This window comes from Gobio gobio, assembly GCF_949357685.1.
Source record: "Gobio gobio genome assembly, chromosome: 17".
NCBI lineage: Eukaryota > Metazoa > Chordata > Actinopteri > Cypriniformes > Gobionidae > Gobio > Gobio gobio.
Genome location: NC_137110.1, coordinates 7757330 through 7772503, shown reverse-complemented (window position 1 = coordinate 7772503; position 15174 = coordinate 7757330). Strand labels below are relative to the sequence as shown.

The 15174-nt window shown below is 37.0% G+C and overlaps 1 protein-coding gene across 1 annotated transcript in view; it reads right to left on the bottom strand.

Annotated features, from left to right (window-relative positions):
* The window catches only part of tspan2a (tetraspanin 2a), a 40445-nt gene that overhangs the window by 6520 nt on the left and 18751 nt on the right, over positions 1–15174 (bottom strand). Inside the window, exons 3-6 of the mRNA XM_079839966.1 lie at positions 10349–10446; positions 7106–7180; positions 6936–7019; positions 6777–6842 (exon numbers count right to left, since the gene is read on the bottom strand). Coding sequence (XP_079696092.1) covers positions 6777–6842; positions 6936–7019; positions 7106–7180; positions 10349–10446 — 323 coding nt within the window. The remainder of the gene's footprint in view (positions 1–6776; positions 6843–6935; positions 7020–7105; positions 7181–10348; positions 10447–15174) is intronic.

Here is a 15174-nt window from a genome sequence, read left to right as displayed (position 1 = left end):
TGTTTTATTAGACTAGGTAAAACCTGCCTGATCTGTCTGCGATTTGATTTCACCCTGCAGCTCAGTCTGGAAACCTGTACATTTATTTCTACTGCTTCTGTTACACTTTTTCGGGAACCAATCACAGACCGGCTTATCCACCTGCCGCACTATTGGAGGGTTTGACACAATGACTCATAGTGACGGATAGAGAAGCGATGGGTCGTTGCCCGTTTATCACGCCTCTTGTGCAGTAGAAAATACAGAGCAGACTCCCCAGACCAATGTTCAATCTTAAAAGGAGCTTGGTCTGGTGATAGCCTGACAACTGTTTTTACAGCATTTTTTTTTATCAAATGTAGCCTTGGTGAGCAGAAGGGGCTTCTTTAAACTCTTTCCCTGCCAGCATTTTTGATCATTTTCACAAAAATGTCAGGGCCCCCAGAATATTTTGTTACATGAATATCTGCACATGCAATATATCAAAAGAAAGAACAGAGCCTCTGCTTTTAAACCAAAAACCTGTTTTATTCTAGCTTCATGCTTTCTTTTTCTATCAACACTTGAATGTGGGTAAGCTTATAAAAAAAAAAAACATTTTGAGCAAAAAGCTAAGAATTTTTTTTTTTTTTCAAAGACTAGATCCAGATCGGATTCAGAAAGATGATCAAAACACAGATGGAGTAGATGGAGTCCATCAACACTTCAAAGCTTCAGTTTCACTCAGTAACATTAGGCAGTTTTGATTTATATGCTGTTTGATTACATATCGCTTGATTCTGCTTCTTCTTCTTCTCCTCATGTGTTTTGATCAGGAGATTCAGTACTCTTTCAGAAGCACGATAGCGCATCCTATCGTATAACAGTGAAAACACGGAAAGCTGGAAATTTCCATCAATGGTGGGGAAAGAGTTAAAAACAGTAAAATATTTCTCACACACACACACACACACACACACACACACACACACACACACACACACACACACACACACACACACACACACACACACACACACACACACACACACACACACACACACACACACACACACACACACACACACACACACACGCTATCCTTCTGGGGACTCACCATAGGCGTAATGGTTTTTATACCGTACAAACCGTATTTTCTATCCCCTTACACTGCCCCTGCCCCTAAACCTAACCCTCACAGGAGACATTCTGCATTTTTACATTTTCATAAAAACTCATTCTGAATGATTTATAAGCTTTTGTGCCCGTGGAGACCTCAATTTAGGTCCCCACGGTGACACGAGTCCCCATGAGTCTGTCTACAGTCAGGTTGAAGTCCCCACCAGGCTAGAAAAACATGTACACACACACACACACACACACACAAGGGGCTGCAGCTGATTTTATAGGCTACATCCACTGTAAACACTGTTAACAGGCTGTCTGCGGTATCTCTTTTCTAATGTGCTTTGCTGATTGGGATCAACTGACAGTATGAACTTGACAACTGAAGCACAATGTGACATCATGTTTCTCAGCCGATCAATGTGCCTTCGTGTCTGCTATAAATAAAATACTGGCGCCTTTGTGCCCCCGTGGGCTTATCGGATCAAGTGACTCATGGGACATCTTGCCGCTGTCTGCTTCATTTCTCTCTCTAAGCCCCTCTTACCTTCTCACTCCACTGGTCTGCGCCCCTCCCTCCCTTTACACCGTACAGAGCAACATGGCTGCCACCTAAGGGCCTGTGTCAGAACTGCTCATCATTTGAGTACCAAATGTGTCCTTCCTGCGAGTCTAAGAGTGTTATTTATGCCAACAAGCTTGGTGACACACACAATAACATAAAAGGATGATAAGCTTGTTTAAAGTAAAATAAAGAGAAAAACTAAGAAAAGCTTAGGGAGAGTAAATAAAGTTGTGAACCAGGTGTGAACTTTTGACACGTTTTTCCCAGCAATCCGTGTTTTCACTGTTATAAGATACACGGTTACACAACTTCTGAAAGAGTACAGCATCTCTGGATCCAAAACAAGTGAAGATGATCTGTGTTAAAAGGTTAGTTCACCCAAAAATGAATTCTGTCATTAGTTCCTCACCCTCATGTCGTTCTAAACCCGCAAGACTTTCATTCATCTTCCGAGCACAAGTGAAGCTCTGTTTGATGAAATCTGAGAGCTCTCTGTCCCTCCATTGACAGCTACGTAACTGACACTTTGAAACTTCGAAAAGTTCATAAAGAGATTGTAAAACGAATCCATATGATTTGAGCGGTTTAGTCCAAATTTTCTGAAGAGACTCGATCTCTTAATATGATGAACAGATTACATTTTTCATTTGGAACAACATCAGGCTGAGTAATTAATAGGGGATTTCGCAACGGAGGTACCTTCTCATAGTTAATGGCAGAAGTATCTGCTTTTTTGGTGTGTTCGCACCCCAGGAACTGGGAACGATTTAGTCCCTGCCTTTTGGGGGGACTAAATTAGTTCCTACTTCAGTGTAGGGTCTAACCCAGCACAATAGGAACTACCAGTGACGTCAGTGTACATTGATTGGTTGAAAACATGCGAAACACCAGCTACACATAGTATAGCCTATATATTTACTCCACAAACTAACTCTATGAACATGGAAAACAGTTATAGATAGACCTCGCAATCTTTACGCTAAAGAGAAAATCCAACGCAACTTTGAGGGGACCCTATATAACAAGTGTTTCCAAACTCGGTCCTGGAGGGCCACTGTCCTGCAGAGTTTAGCCCCAAATAAACACACCTGAACCAGCTAAACAGTGTCTTACTAGGGCCTAACAAGACACTGTTTAGCTGGTTCAGGTGTGTTTAATTGGGGTTGGAACTAAACTCTGCAGGACAGTGGCCCTCCAGTACTGAGTTTGGAGACCCCTGGTAGTAGTTCCTAGAACTACCCAGTGCAAAAGGGGCTAATGACAATTTTCATTTTTGGGTGAACTATCCCTTTAACTAAAAGGCATGGATAGAAGACTGCTTACACACAAGTAAGCTAACGTGATCATCAAACATTCAACAGCATATAAATTAAAACTGCCTAAAGGCCTGAACACACCGGGACGAATATCGCGCACGCTTATCGCCAGCGTTTTTCGGCGCGTCTTGAGTTTTCACACCCGAGCGATTTTCACTGGCGATGCGCCGAGTGAACGTGCACATTCAGTAGATGCGCTCCCGGTACACACGGTGGTGCTGCGGTAGGGATGAAACGGTATGGAAATTTAACATCACGATTATAGTGACCCAAATTATCACGGTTATCAATATTATCACGGTTTTGTTCAAACGAGATGAAAGTGTTCAAAAAGAACAGATGCACACACTTAAAACATTTCAACAAGTTTTATATTTGAAATTCAACAAACAACAAATAACTAAAGCAGCTCTATGCACTTTTTTAAGATAGATTCTGTGGGATTTCCTTCCTTAATGGCCGTCGTCAATAGCAACGCATAATGCATAAATAATAATAATTTGTCGTAAATATAATCTCTAATATTATCTCTGTAAATATATTCTCAAGCAATATTCGCATCAGTGTTCAGCAATGATGCATTTAAATCTAGCATGTTTTGTGTTAGAGCCCAAACAGTATCCTAGTGAAATAATGCATATCCATATTTCCATATGATTTGACAGTTTATTTTATTAAATATCAAAATGTGTGCATCATACCTGACACCTAAATGATCACTTTACAGTCAGTTTTATGACTGTTATTCTCTTCAAATGCTATTGAAGTTTGAAACGTGTATAACGTTACCAATGTTGTCTGTAACTTTAGAGACGGTCCCTAAATTCGCCAGCGTTATGCCAGTCATATCAGATGCGATGATGTGGTTCTGCTGTGTTCGTTTGAAACTATTTTCGCTGCTGAAATAGAACAAAAACAGTCGATCACTGTATGATGAGTGAATCTCCTGCATACGTTTATCTCTGCTTTGAGTGCAGATTTCAGCGAGTGAGTGCGGCGCGCCGCGCGCTCTGAACGCCTCTGATTATGAGACACTGCATTCATAAAGTCAATAGAAACACGTGTGAGTGGTTATAATGCGCAACGCGATTATAACAGATGGCTTTTGAGAAGACTATAATAAGTTCAACAGCCAGAGTGACTAGTGTGCAGCCGAAATAACGTTAACGTTACCCGCAATTGGCGGTTGTTAATGTCGAGCCCTGAATATTATCCCTTAAATGTCACCCTAGTCTTGTCTGAATTTGTTCGTTAGCTTCACGTTATTATTTCCCAGATGTAGTTTTGGTATTGAGGTCAAAGTCCACTTGCCTTGCGTTCGTAGTTTTGAAGTGTTCCCCCTATTACAGTGACTTTCTTCTGGCATGTTCTGCAGACGGGGTGACCATCTTAGATTAAGTTTCCCTCAGGACTTAAAGCCAAAATATGACAACACCTCAGATTTGGTCCTTTTAGAGGCTGAACAATCTCCCAGTGCTGTCACTGCCTTCTTCCATTTCTTCTCAATCAAAAACAGCGGTGCGCTGCGTCAGACTGACGCTGACTGGACATGATTTACCGCGAGTTTTCTCAATCGTGATAATCACACGCGGTTTTAATGATAATTAAATTTTCTACGATATTACTAACCGTCACTAAATTTTATCGTGGTTTATCGTGAAACCGGTAATCGTTTCATCCCTATGCTGCGGCACTTTACGCTTCAGACACTCGCTTGTCACACAGAAGAAGAAGAAGAAGAAGAAGAGAGACAGTATTTACATGCTTGCCAAAACCATAGACATATTATGTCTATGGCCAAAACCATTCACACACTTTTTGCTAACTGGCAGGCAGCATTATCAGCTCATCTTCTTCTTTGTCTACTTACTACTTCTTCGTCGTATCAATGTGTGCTCGGCAAGACCGTTTTGTGCTTGAGAGCCACCAAGTGGTGTTTTACTCAGGGCTCCGAACCGGTTCAAGGAACAAAAACGAAAACCGGAAACAAACCAAATTTTAAGAGGAACAAAAACGAAAACGAAATCAAAATCAATTTGAATCGTTCTGAACAGAAACGTTAATTTGAAATGACCATTAACCAGTTAATAACGTTATTTTATCGTTCTCTTTAATATTTTAATACAGTGACCAATCATGAATTGAGTAGTACGGCATGTGACGTTGACGGATCAAGCGTGAGTGAAATGCCCGCGCACCACCAGTCATCTATGAATCTACCGTCAGTATAGAGCCCGCTTTTTCATGCCTCAAGTACATTTCTTTCCCAGCTGAGGTCTACTATGAATGTGCAGGTATTGGAGGACATTCTTTTCGAATGTTTAAATAAACAGTACGGACTTTAAGCTCAAAAAGACTGATTTAGGCTAGTTTATGGATTCCGTTTAAGCCTATCCAAGTAGGCTATAGCATCTATCAAACATTTTTCCTATAGTCTTTCAGATTGCCAATACAGGACAGGTCAATGTTTTCTATATAGACGGTTGATGCTTCGTATTAAATGGTATGTTATATTGCATTAAATGATCAAGCTTTATTAGCTGACTGAATTTGATTGTGATGCAAGGACGTGTTGAGCAGTGTTTGCTTTGAAATTAGCAGTTGACGGTGCATTAATGGTTATCCAGTTTATTTATTCTTTATTCATGCAATTTTTAAAACAAGTCGTGTTGAAAAAAAGATATGTAACGTTACAAAGAATGTTATCACTCTTCTGAAAAGAATTAGGCATAAGAGGCCACTTTTGATTGTCTAACGCTCCATTAAAACAGGTCCGCTGTTTATGCTTTGTAATTAATGCATGTATTTCTGTTGTGGTTTTAAAAATGTTATGACATAAATATTCAAGTTTAATTACCATGCGTTATATTATTATTGATTGAAAATAAGTCTATTTATACATATTTGTTTAAAGTATAGGCTAAATTAAAATAACGTTATTAACCGGTATGTTTTCAAATCAAGCCGTTTTCGGAACAGTAATGTTTATTGAGGAACGCAAAAACGGAAACGCTATAATATCGATTCTGCTCGGAGTGAACCGATTGATATTTTTTTCCGTTTTTAAGCCCTGGTTTTACTGTCACTTCAGCAGCTCCAGGCACGTGAACAAAAGCGCTGATCTCATTGGTCGACCATTTTTTAATGCGCCGTGTCAAAACAAAAAAATGAACCCGAGGCGTTTTTTCAAAAATGGCGCTTTTACGCCTGCCGTTTTGTGCGTCGGTGTGCACACTCACATTGGTGCCCATTGTTTAGTCACGAGGCGTTAAACGTCAGCGATAAACGCACGCGAAAATCGTACCGGTGTGAACAGGCCTTAACTTTACCAAATGAAATGTCGAGCCCAAAACACGAAAACGCAATTTTCTCAGCTTTTTGTTCTAAAGGCATTTTTTTTATACCTACATTCAAGTTTTGAAAATAATAATAAATGAAGCTAGAATAAAAATGTTTTTTTGTTCTTTCTTTAGATATATCAACTTTTTAGTCATACAACAAAATATCCTGTGAGCCATGGAGGTTTTGTGAATATGATAATAAAAATTATGCTGCTGGCTGGCAACTTTTGTAGAAAATACTGGCAGAGAAAAAGTTAAAGCAATGCAGAGACACACAACACATTCTCAGCGAATCAGAACACATCTGATACTTAATAAACATGTGGAGTGGAATTTTGGAACAATGTGATTTAACTGTGGGCGGGGCTTCCACTGAAATTAAAAAACTATCCAAAATGTCCCGTTGCAGATGAAGTGGCAGACGTGAAATATTGAGCCCTCTATCACGTGCAGTAAAATTTTTTAACATACCATGTCAGGACTGCCTCCAGTACACAGTTCATTAGGGCGAAAGGATTCAGTCCCACAGCACTCCAGCTGTGAAATAAGAACAGACATTACAGTCACACAGACACTATGGCCACAGATCATTCACTAACAGTGTGTTTATAAATCAAATGCTTGACTGACCACTTTGTGATACATGGAGGCAGTAGAAGTCCCGTTTTCATTTCGCATAGCAGACTCGTAGTAGTTCTGTACATCTTTAATGATCTAGAAACACAGCTGATCATTAGAGGACAGTTCATTTCATATTAATACTCAATAAAATGATTGACACTATGCATGAAATACTGTACCTGTTCCTTATGCAAAAGGCCAAAGACTCCGGCAGCGACCTCTGCACCAAAGATCAGCAGAAGGCAAGCAAAAAACTAGCCAGGACAAAAGAGACTTCACTTTAGTTTTTCAATACTAACTGCAATTCAACAGGATATCATCTAACCCAAATTAAATCACAGAAGAATCATTTAAAGTCAATATAAAGTCAACATGAAATTGTACTTACGATACATTTTAAATTATGCAAACATTTGACTTGATTTAACCTGTGCACTGGGTCATGCATAATGAGACCAGAAACATGCATTAAGAAAGTAAAAAAGGTCCATTTTTATTTCATGTTGACTTTAAAAAGTGCTCAAGGCAGTGTTGGGTATAACTCATTACTGTAATTCTTTGAAAAAGTAAAGGGATTACTCTTAATAGTATTGTAATTGAATTACATGCACTTATTATGTAATTGCATTAAATACTATATAGACTATAGAACAATTATATACAAAATAACATCAATATTTAACATCTAATAATAAAATGTATGTTTTTAATGTAACCTTTTAAATATACGAGTCAAGAACAATTCAGTTCAAGAACAATTTATGCAATTTTATATGATTTATTTGACAGAATTAAAGAGCAGTTTCATGCTTATCCTTGTATTGTTCAATGTGGGATTTAAAAAAAAAATAGTAATAAGTAATGCAATACTTTTTAAAGAGTAATTAGTATAGTAATCTAATTACACGGTTGAAGATATAATTAGTAGCTAGTAATTCATTCATTTTTTTCGAGTAAGCTAAAAGGCCAGCAGATGGGGATTGTGAAACAGTGTCTCAGTGCATTGCTTCATTTATTGTTGTGTAGTTCTTCACTAGAGGTCTTCACGGGTCCACTTTGATCTGAAAACCCGAGGACTGACCCTAAACCTGAGCCGGTTCGAGTCCAAGCTTTGACCAGTCTGGTCAAGCCTCTGGTCTTGGGAACTTTTAAATAAATGTGCTTTCACAGATAGAACCTGAGAAGACCCAAACTCTTTCAAAATATGCCAACTTATTCGTTTTAGGCATTCAACAATATTTTATTATTTAAAACATAATCATTCTACATTATTCCAGGCTTATATGGTACAACGGGGCTAAAGGGTAAATTTCCCTCTAAGCCACTAGATGGCACAAAAACTTGCCTCAGCACTTTCCAAAACATCCACTTTTCAAGATGCAAATGGAAATTTGTCTGATCTTTGACTCCATTACAGGCAGCAGTGCAAAGTTGATAACAGAAGAACATGCCAATGTATGGTATTTGGGGTAAAAGGGACCGCTGCTGTTAATTAACATAATTAACAATAATTAACATGATAAACAGCTGGCTGACTTTTCCATTTGTTGACATGACATGGTTAGATTCAGATGGTAAATATCATATATTAAGTTGGGTGTCCACCTTAGAGATAAATCACCTTTATAATGAAACCATCATATTCATCATATCATAAAATATCATATTTATTGTTACTGTAAAGCTATATTACATTATTATGGGATCTCCTTCAATGCTTTCTTAAAATAATGTTGTTTTTGTATTTTTAAAATTAATTTTTTTATTTTAAAATATTTTAATGACAAAAATTTATTATTTTATTTATTAAAGTACACAGAAAATAGTTAAAACTTTGCTAAAAACACCATTATTAATTATTAATTAAAACATTATTTTAGCTGAAGTATTTATATGAATACTGTGTTTGGGGTAAAAGGCTCCCCTCGCCACCTCATACATTTATAAGATTTATAAACAGAATAAACTACTTTTATGATTTATTTTCACACAAAATCTGCTGTTCCATCAATGCTCAATAAAAACTTTTTCTGCAATCATACACTATGTGGGTAGTGAAAAGCACATTTTTCTTAAGGTGTGCCTTTAGCCCTGTTGTACCCTATGTGTAGATAACCAAACCCTCCTGAATATTGTGTTCTGCAATAGCCGAGGCATTCGAGAGAAGGATTAATATTAACATTTCCTTGTCATTTGTGGTGATGCTCGCTCAGAAACATTTACTGTCGCAGACATCAATTACAGAAAACCATCTATATGCAGTACTAAATCAAATTAACAAAATGTTACAAATTATTTGTGAAAATCCACGGAAAACGTATTTTCACACATTTTAGACATACTCAAAGAAGCTATTATTTGGCAACATGGCTTAAAGCTACACTATGTAACTTTTCCGTCCACTAGAGGTCGCCTGTTCAAAACAAAGGCGTAGTTTGATGACGCCACGTTTGAGCGCAGAATCTCAGGACATGTGGTCTTCACCTCACAGCCGGTGGAAAACAGTCAGGATAGGACTCGGGCAGAAATCATGTTCATGGATGCGATTATTAACATTACTGTAGTCTGAAGCAGAGCAGGACCGAGTGTTGTGGAGCTGAGCAAGGCCGCAGGAGCGATTGAAGAGCGGGACTGTTATTATGGCATAGTCGCTGGCGGGACTTTTATTATGACACGGTTGCCGGCGGCACTTCCTCTTCTCCAGTGCTGAGTGTGAGGTAACGCAGCTCTGTTTATCGTATTAGATATATCTGAGTGTGTTGAAAAGGAAGTTATAACGTTCGCTCAGCGGCTGCTATGACACTTGTTCACAATGCAGTGAGAGTAAAGCGTTTCACTGAATAAAACCGGAGACCGAGGGTGACGCAGATATGACGCAATCGACAGGCGACTCCCTCACACGCATAGCTCACACGTCCCGGTTCCTTGGTTAAAATAGCAATTTTCTCACGATTTACAAATAGTTGAAAACATTTGGGATATTCTAAGTACTCAACTAAACAAAATATATAACACTGGCCTAGTGGTTTCTGGATGTTTTACTGCAAAAATCCTACATAGTTCACCTTTAACAACAGCTAATATAATTGTTTGTAAACTACAAATAAGCTAGGACGATGGCATATTTTTAAATCTACACCTGTCATGGTGGTTTTTATTCGTGGTCTGTGTCATACCGGGCTGAAAAAGTCTCCACTGGACTGCAGGCATGTGCAGACATTGCAGGCTCTTTTACATTCGAGTAGAGTCGGGTTTGAAAACAATTGCCACCGGGTCAGACTCTGGTCTTATTTTATCGGATCTGTCTAGGGTCGGGTTTTTCTTATTTAAAAGTGAATTTATGCTCGTCGGGTTTGGGTAAAGAAATGATTGGGGTCGGGTACAGATCTCAGGACCCGAGAAGACCTCTAGCTCTTACCCACCGATCCCAGAAGACACTGTGACTCCCTCACGGCCCCAAAGCAACCGAAGAACCCCACCAACATCATGACACCTCCTGCTCCGATCAAGATGTACACCGCTGCGGGGAGAACAGAGTACAGTGTCACGCGCAAAGTTAGCTCATTTTCAGTTGAACTTGAAATCTAGAATATCCCAGCATGCAGTTCATTATATCACCAGATGATGGCAGAACATGAATAGGTAATACAATCCTTTATTAATTTTCAAAGTGCTCATATACTGTAAATACAGTGGTTTTTAACCAGATCAAATAATTGAAAATGATGTGGACCCTGGTACTTTTAGATGACTGAGAGTGAAAGCAACTGATTCTAATTTTATAAAGGTTCTGTGGGCATTTCCTGACAGATGGTCAAAATCAAAATCTTACACGTTAGGTACTTTCCCACTCATTGTAAGCAACAATCCCACAAAAAAACCCCACAATTCTTGTGTTTTGCGTCTTCTATGCAGGAAAGTGAGAAGTGTGATATGCTCCTCCTCACGTATCTCCAACAACCAGAGTGTCAAAGGCCTCGGCTCAACAGAAACAAACAGTCTTTGTGTGCACAACACATACAGACACCACAAGCTCAACCGTTGCCCTGAGGCCCTAATCGTATTTACCGGCATGATTTCGTTTCTCAAAACAGTCAAGCGCAAACCTTGCCCTGCAGCCGTTTTCATTGGTCATCTCGATCACACAGTCAACTGTGAAGAAAGGTTCAGATTTATGGATTCGGTTCAGTGTTCAGAAACATCATGGGCGGATTTGACTAAGATCGGGCCGTTTGCATTTAACTGGTTTGTCCACTTGATGCTCTAAGAAAAGATGCATTATGCATCAATGCTATACGTTTAGGGAACAAAATCTAAGATCTGGAATGTGAACAAAACAGCCTGTTTTTAGAACAATATTGCTGTTGTTGCCATTATATTTATGCATGAAAATAAAATTGTTTTAGGATATAAATAATATAATATAAACAGAGCAGATGTTATAATTTTTGTATGCTTTCTGATTAAATGATCAGTAGGAGTTATAAAACAATGTACATTATAAATATTGTATTATTAATAATAAATAATAATCTAACCAACAGATTACTTGACTGCAAAACAACTAATAATATATTTATTATTATTAATTATACTTGTGTAAACTTTTCACAAAAAAGTTTAGAATATATAACAACAATATTTCACAATATAATAATAGTAATAATTGAAAATAACAATATAGTATTGCTAGATTGCAAAACAACTTTGCACAAGTATAACATAATAAAATAAGAATATTATTATTAATTATTACATCACATTTGTGCAAAGTTGCTAACAATATAAGTTTAATAATTATAATCATAATATTACGACATTATTATGAATATTTTCTTTTTATAATCTAACCAATTGATTATTGGACTTCAAAACAGCATACTTTATTATTATTATTATTATTATTATTAATTAAACTTATGTAAACTTTTCATCAAAACATTTATAATATATTACAATAATATTTCACAATATAATAATAATAGTAATAATTGAAAATGGCTATATTATATTATTATTAGATTGCAAAACAACTTTGCACAAATATAACATAGTAAAATAATAATAATTATTATTATTAATGTATTACATTACACTTGTGAAAAGTTGCTAAAACATTTATAATCTTAAATTTATAATTAATAATAAGTATAATAATTATAATTATTATTATTATGCCATTATAGTTGTGTTATTGTATGTGTGTGTGTGTGTGTGTGTATTATTTGCAATCAAAATGGTTACACGTTTCATACATAAAATGGTTCATATTTTCATAAATAAACTGATAAACCAGCAGCTAAAACACCCTAGCAAAGCACAACAGTGGCAGCAGGTTTTGCACTCTAATTTTCTTCAGAAAATGTGAAACTGTAGTTAAAGACATAACATTTCAGGTCTATTTTGGACATTCATGATTACGGGATCTTCATGATCTTGTTGTGATTCTCCTCTTCTTGCCAATTATCTCACCATAGCAACAATTCAGCCACCCCAGACGCAGGGCGCCGACACGTCTGCTGTGCCACACTCACTTGAGACTGCCGTTGCTAGGATGGCGCAGTCTCCCTCGCGAACAACTGCTTTCCCTTGCCACTTTAGACAAGCTAGAGCCATACTAATTAATGGAAGAAGATAAACTACAGCAAAACTGGAGGGCCTGGGGAAGCTAAACGCAGCTAAATATGCTACAATCCCTGTTGTCTAATGCCAGTCTGTGAATTAAGAGCCAAACCTTCAAACATGTTTCCACTCTTAAACACACTCTTTACATTTCAGATATGACTCCACTGACATTTCCATCCTCGAAGGAGTCAAGAAGGCTTGCCAGAAAGCTTTGGCTAGGTAAAGGAAGACAAGTATCTCAACCCACAATAATTAATCCCCAAGGGAGAAAATAATGTTGTTTTCCGAGGACAGCACAAAGGAGATTTGACATGAGTCCTCTGTGAGTTCAGCAAGCTAAAAACACCAAGCCCCCACTACTCTGGACTTCCTAATTGCCAAATGGATGGAAAACATGCTGGCATTTCATATAAACAGCCCTCCTGCTTCCCTTATACTATAAACACTAAACGGGCAGAGAGCTCTCTCTTCAACATGCCAGGACTTCAGGTGGTCATTAGAGCACGGAAAATGGCCAATTGTTGTTTACCAATGATGCAAAAACATGAACAGAAAAAAAGATGAGCAAATGGAAAGCCTTGAGTCTTCTGCAAAGATGTTTACTGGAAGATCACATGCTGCGTCAGCTGGAATTATAAAATGGATTGTTACAGGATGCTAAAATGCTAAATAAAGCAAAAGCTATGATGCAAAAAAAGCTTACTGAAGATAACTAAACTGATAAAGAAAGAGCAAAGAAAACAAACTACAATAGAACAAAGACACAACCTACCCGAAAAACTTCAAGCACTAGAAATACTACATAAAATGTATAAACTAATCAAATGTATAAAAAAAACTATGCATAATCTTAACTGTGTAAATTAAATATACATTTATTCTTATTAAAGGTACAAAAGTGATTCAGTCAAGAGTCAGATTAGCTGGTACATTTGGATGCTGTCACTAAGTCTGACTGCACAGATCCATTAACTGTTAGTGTTCACTCAAGACATAAATGACTGTTTACGTGCAAATACATGGTCACTTTGACACATACTGTAGGTATGTGTATTTAACCGTTCAAGCCTAATTAGGCGGCGAAAAGCACTCAGTTCAGTTCTTACACACTCTATTAGCAGCGGCTTCATGTCACGCATCTCTCAGACAGCGCTGGCAGTGAGCACATTTACTTAAATGAGTTGTGTTTCTCTGCTAATTGTGTTTCAATGGTTTAAAAATCACCTGTTTATAACCTGCAATGCTTAAAAACGCATGCAAACGATAAGCTTTCGTGACCAAGCAGCACAGCAATGTCACATGAGTGTACATCCAACACGCTCATGGTACAAAACCCATAAAACTATTAACCTTAGATAGAGTTATATAAAAACTTAGAACTTCTGGCACTTATTTGTTTTTCACTTATTTGTTTTTCACTTTTTCACATTTGATTTCATTCTCTCTTTACATTATTAATACAATTATAATAAAACAAAAAGTAATACATATGTGCATAAATTAATTTTTAAAAATGTGACATGATTTTCACATACAGTATGAAGTAAATTTCACAGAACCATTTCACCAGTAACTCTTAACTTAGACAGTTTTAATATATAAATATATGAAAAAGCTTTTTTTCTGTAATTAATCGCGATTAATCTCAAGTTTTTAATATTTTACGTTTTTAATATTTTGATATTGTAATAATTTCAGTTATTCTCCAAATTAATGTAGAAACAATTTTAAAGACTTAAAAGACTTATATTTTAAATATTTGTTGTAATGGCATCTTTTTATGAATGAAGGCCAGTATCACTGACACTGATGTCTCTATGAAACATTAATGACGTTACATTACAGTATAACTGAAAGCTCCCAATTTCAACATTTATTAGGCTTTAAAAAAACTACTTTTAATTTAAGTGACCTTAAAACAATCTTTACATAAACCCATTATAATAAATGTTATTTTTACCTGTGGCCTTCCCTGTTAGACATATACAGAAATGTAATAGTTATCAAACACCTTTCTTAACTGCATAAATAATAAATGAAATAAAGATTATTCATCATTAAAGCAACAATTTTCTCTGTTCCCGTTGTTCTTTGATGAACATTAATGACATCATCATCAGTGCTCCTGTCACTTTAAGAATGGCCGCTGACGAACATGACGCGGATCTCACGCGCTGTCCCGCACATCTCATTTCCTCACAACTCTTTAAGTTCATTTAAGACGTTATTTAACAAATTTAAGACTCCTAATATGAGAATACTCAAAATTCTCTGTGTTGTTGTTATTGTTTGTTCAAGAGCAAAAGAGAACTCGATGTGAGCAGGAGACTGATGTGATTCTGTCACACACACACACACACACACACACACACACACACACACACACACACGACATTGACATACAGCGCGTTCTATTGTGTCTTGTCGCGCTTGTAAGGAGCGTGATCATGTAACGCTGGGCAAAAATGGATATAAAAACGGACGCTGCGTTATTTGCGTTAAATATTTTGAATGCGTTAAGCTGAAAAAATTAATCGCCCGCGTTAACGCGTTAATTTGCCCAGCCCTAATATATAAATATATATATATATATATATATATATATATATATATATATATATAT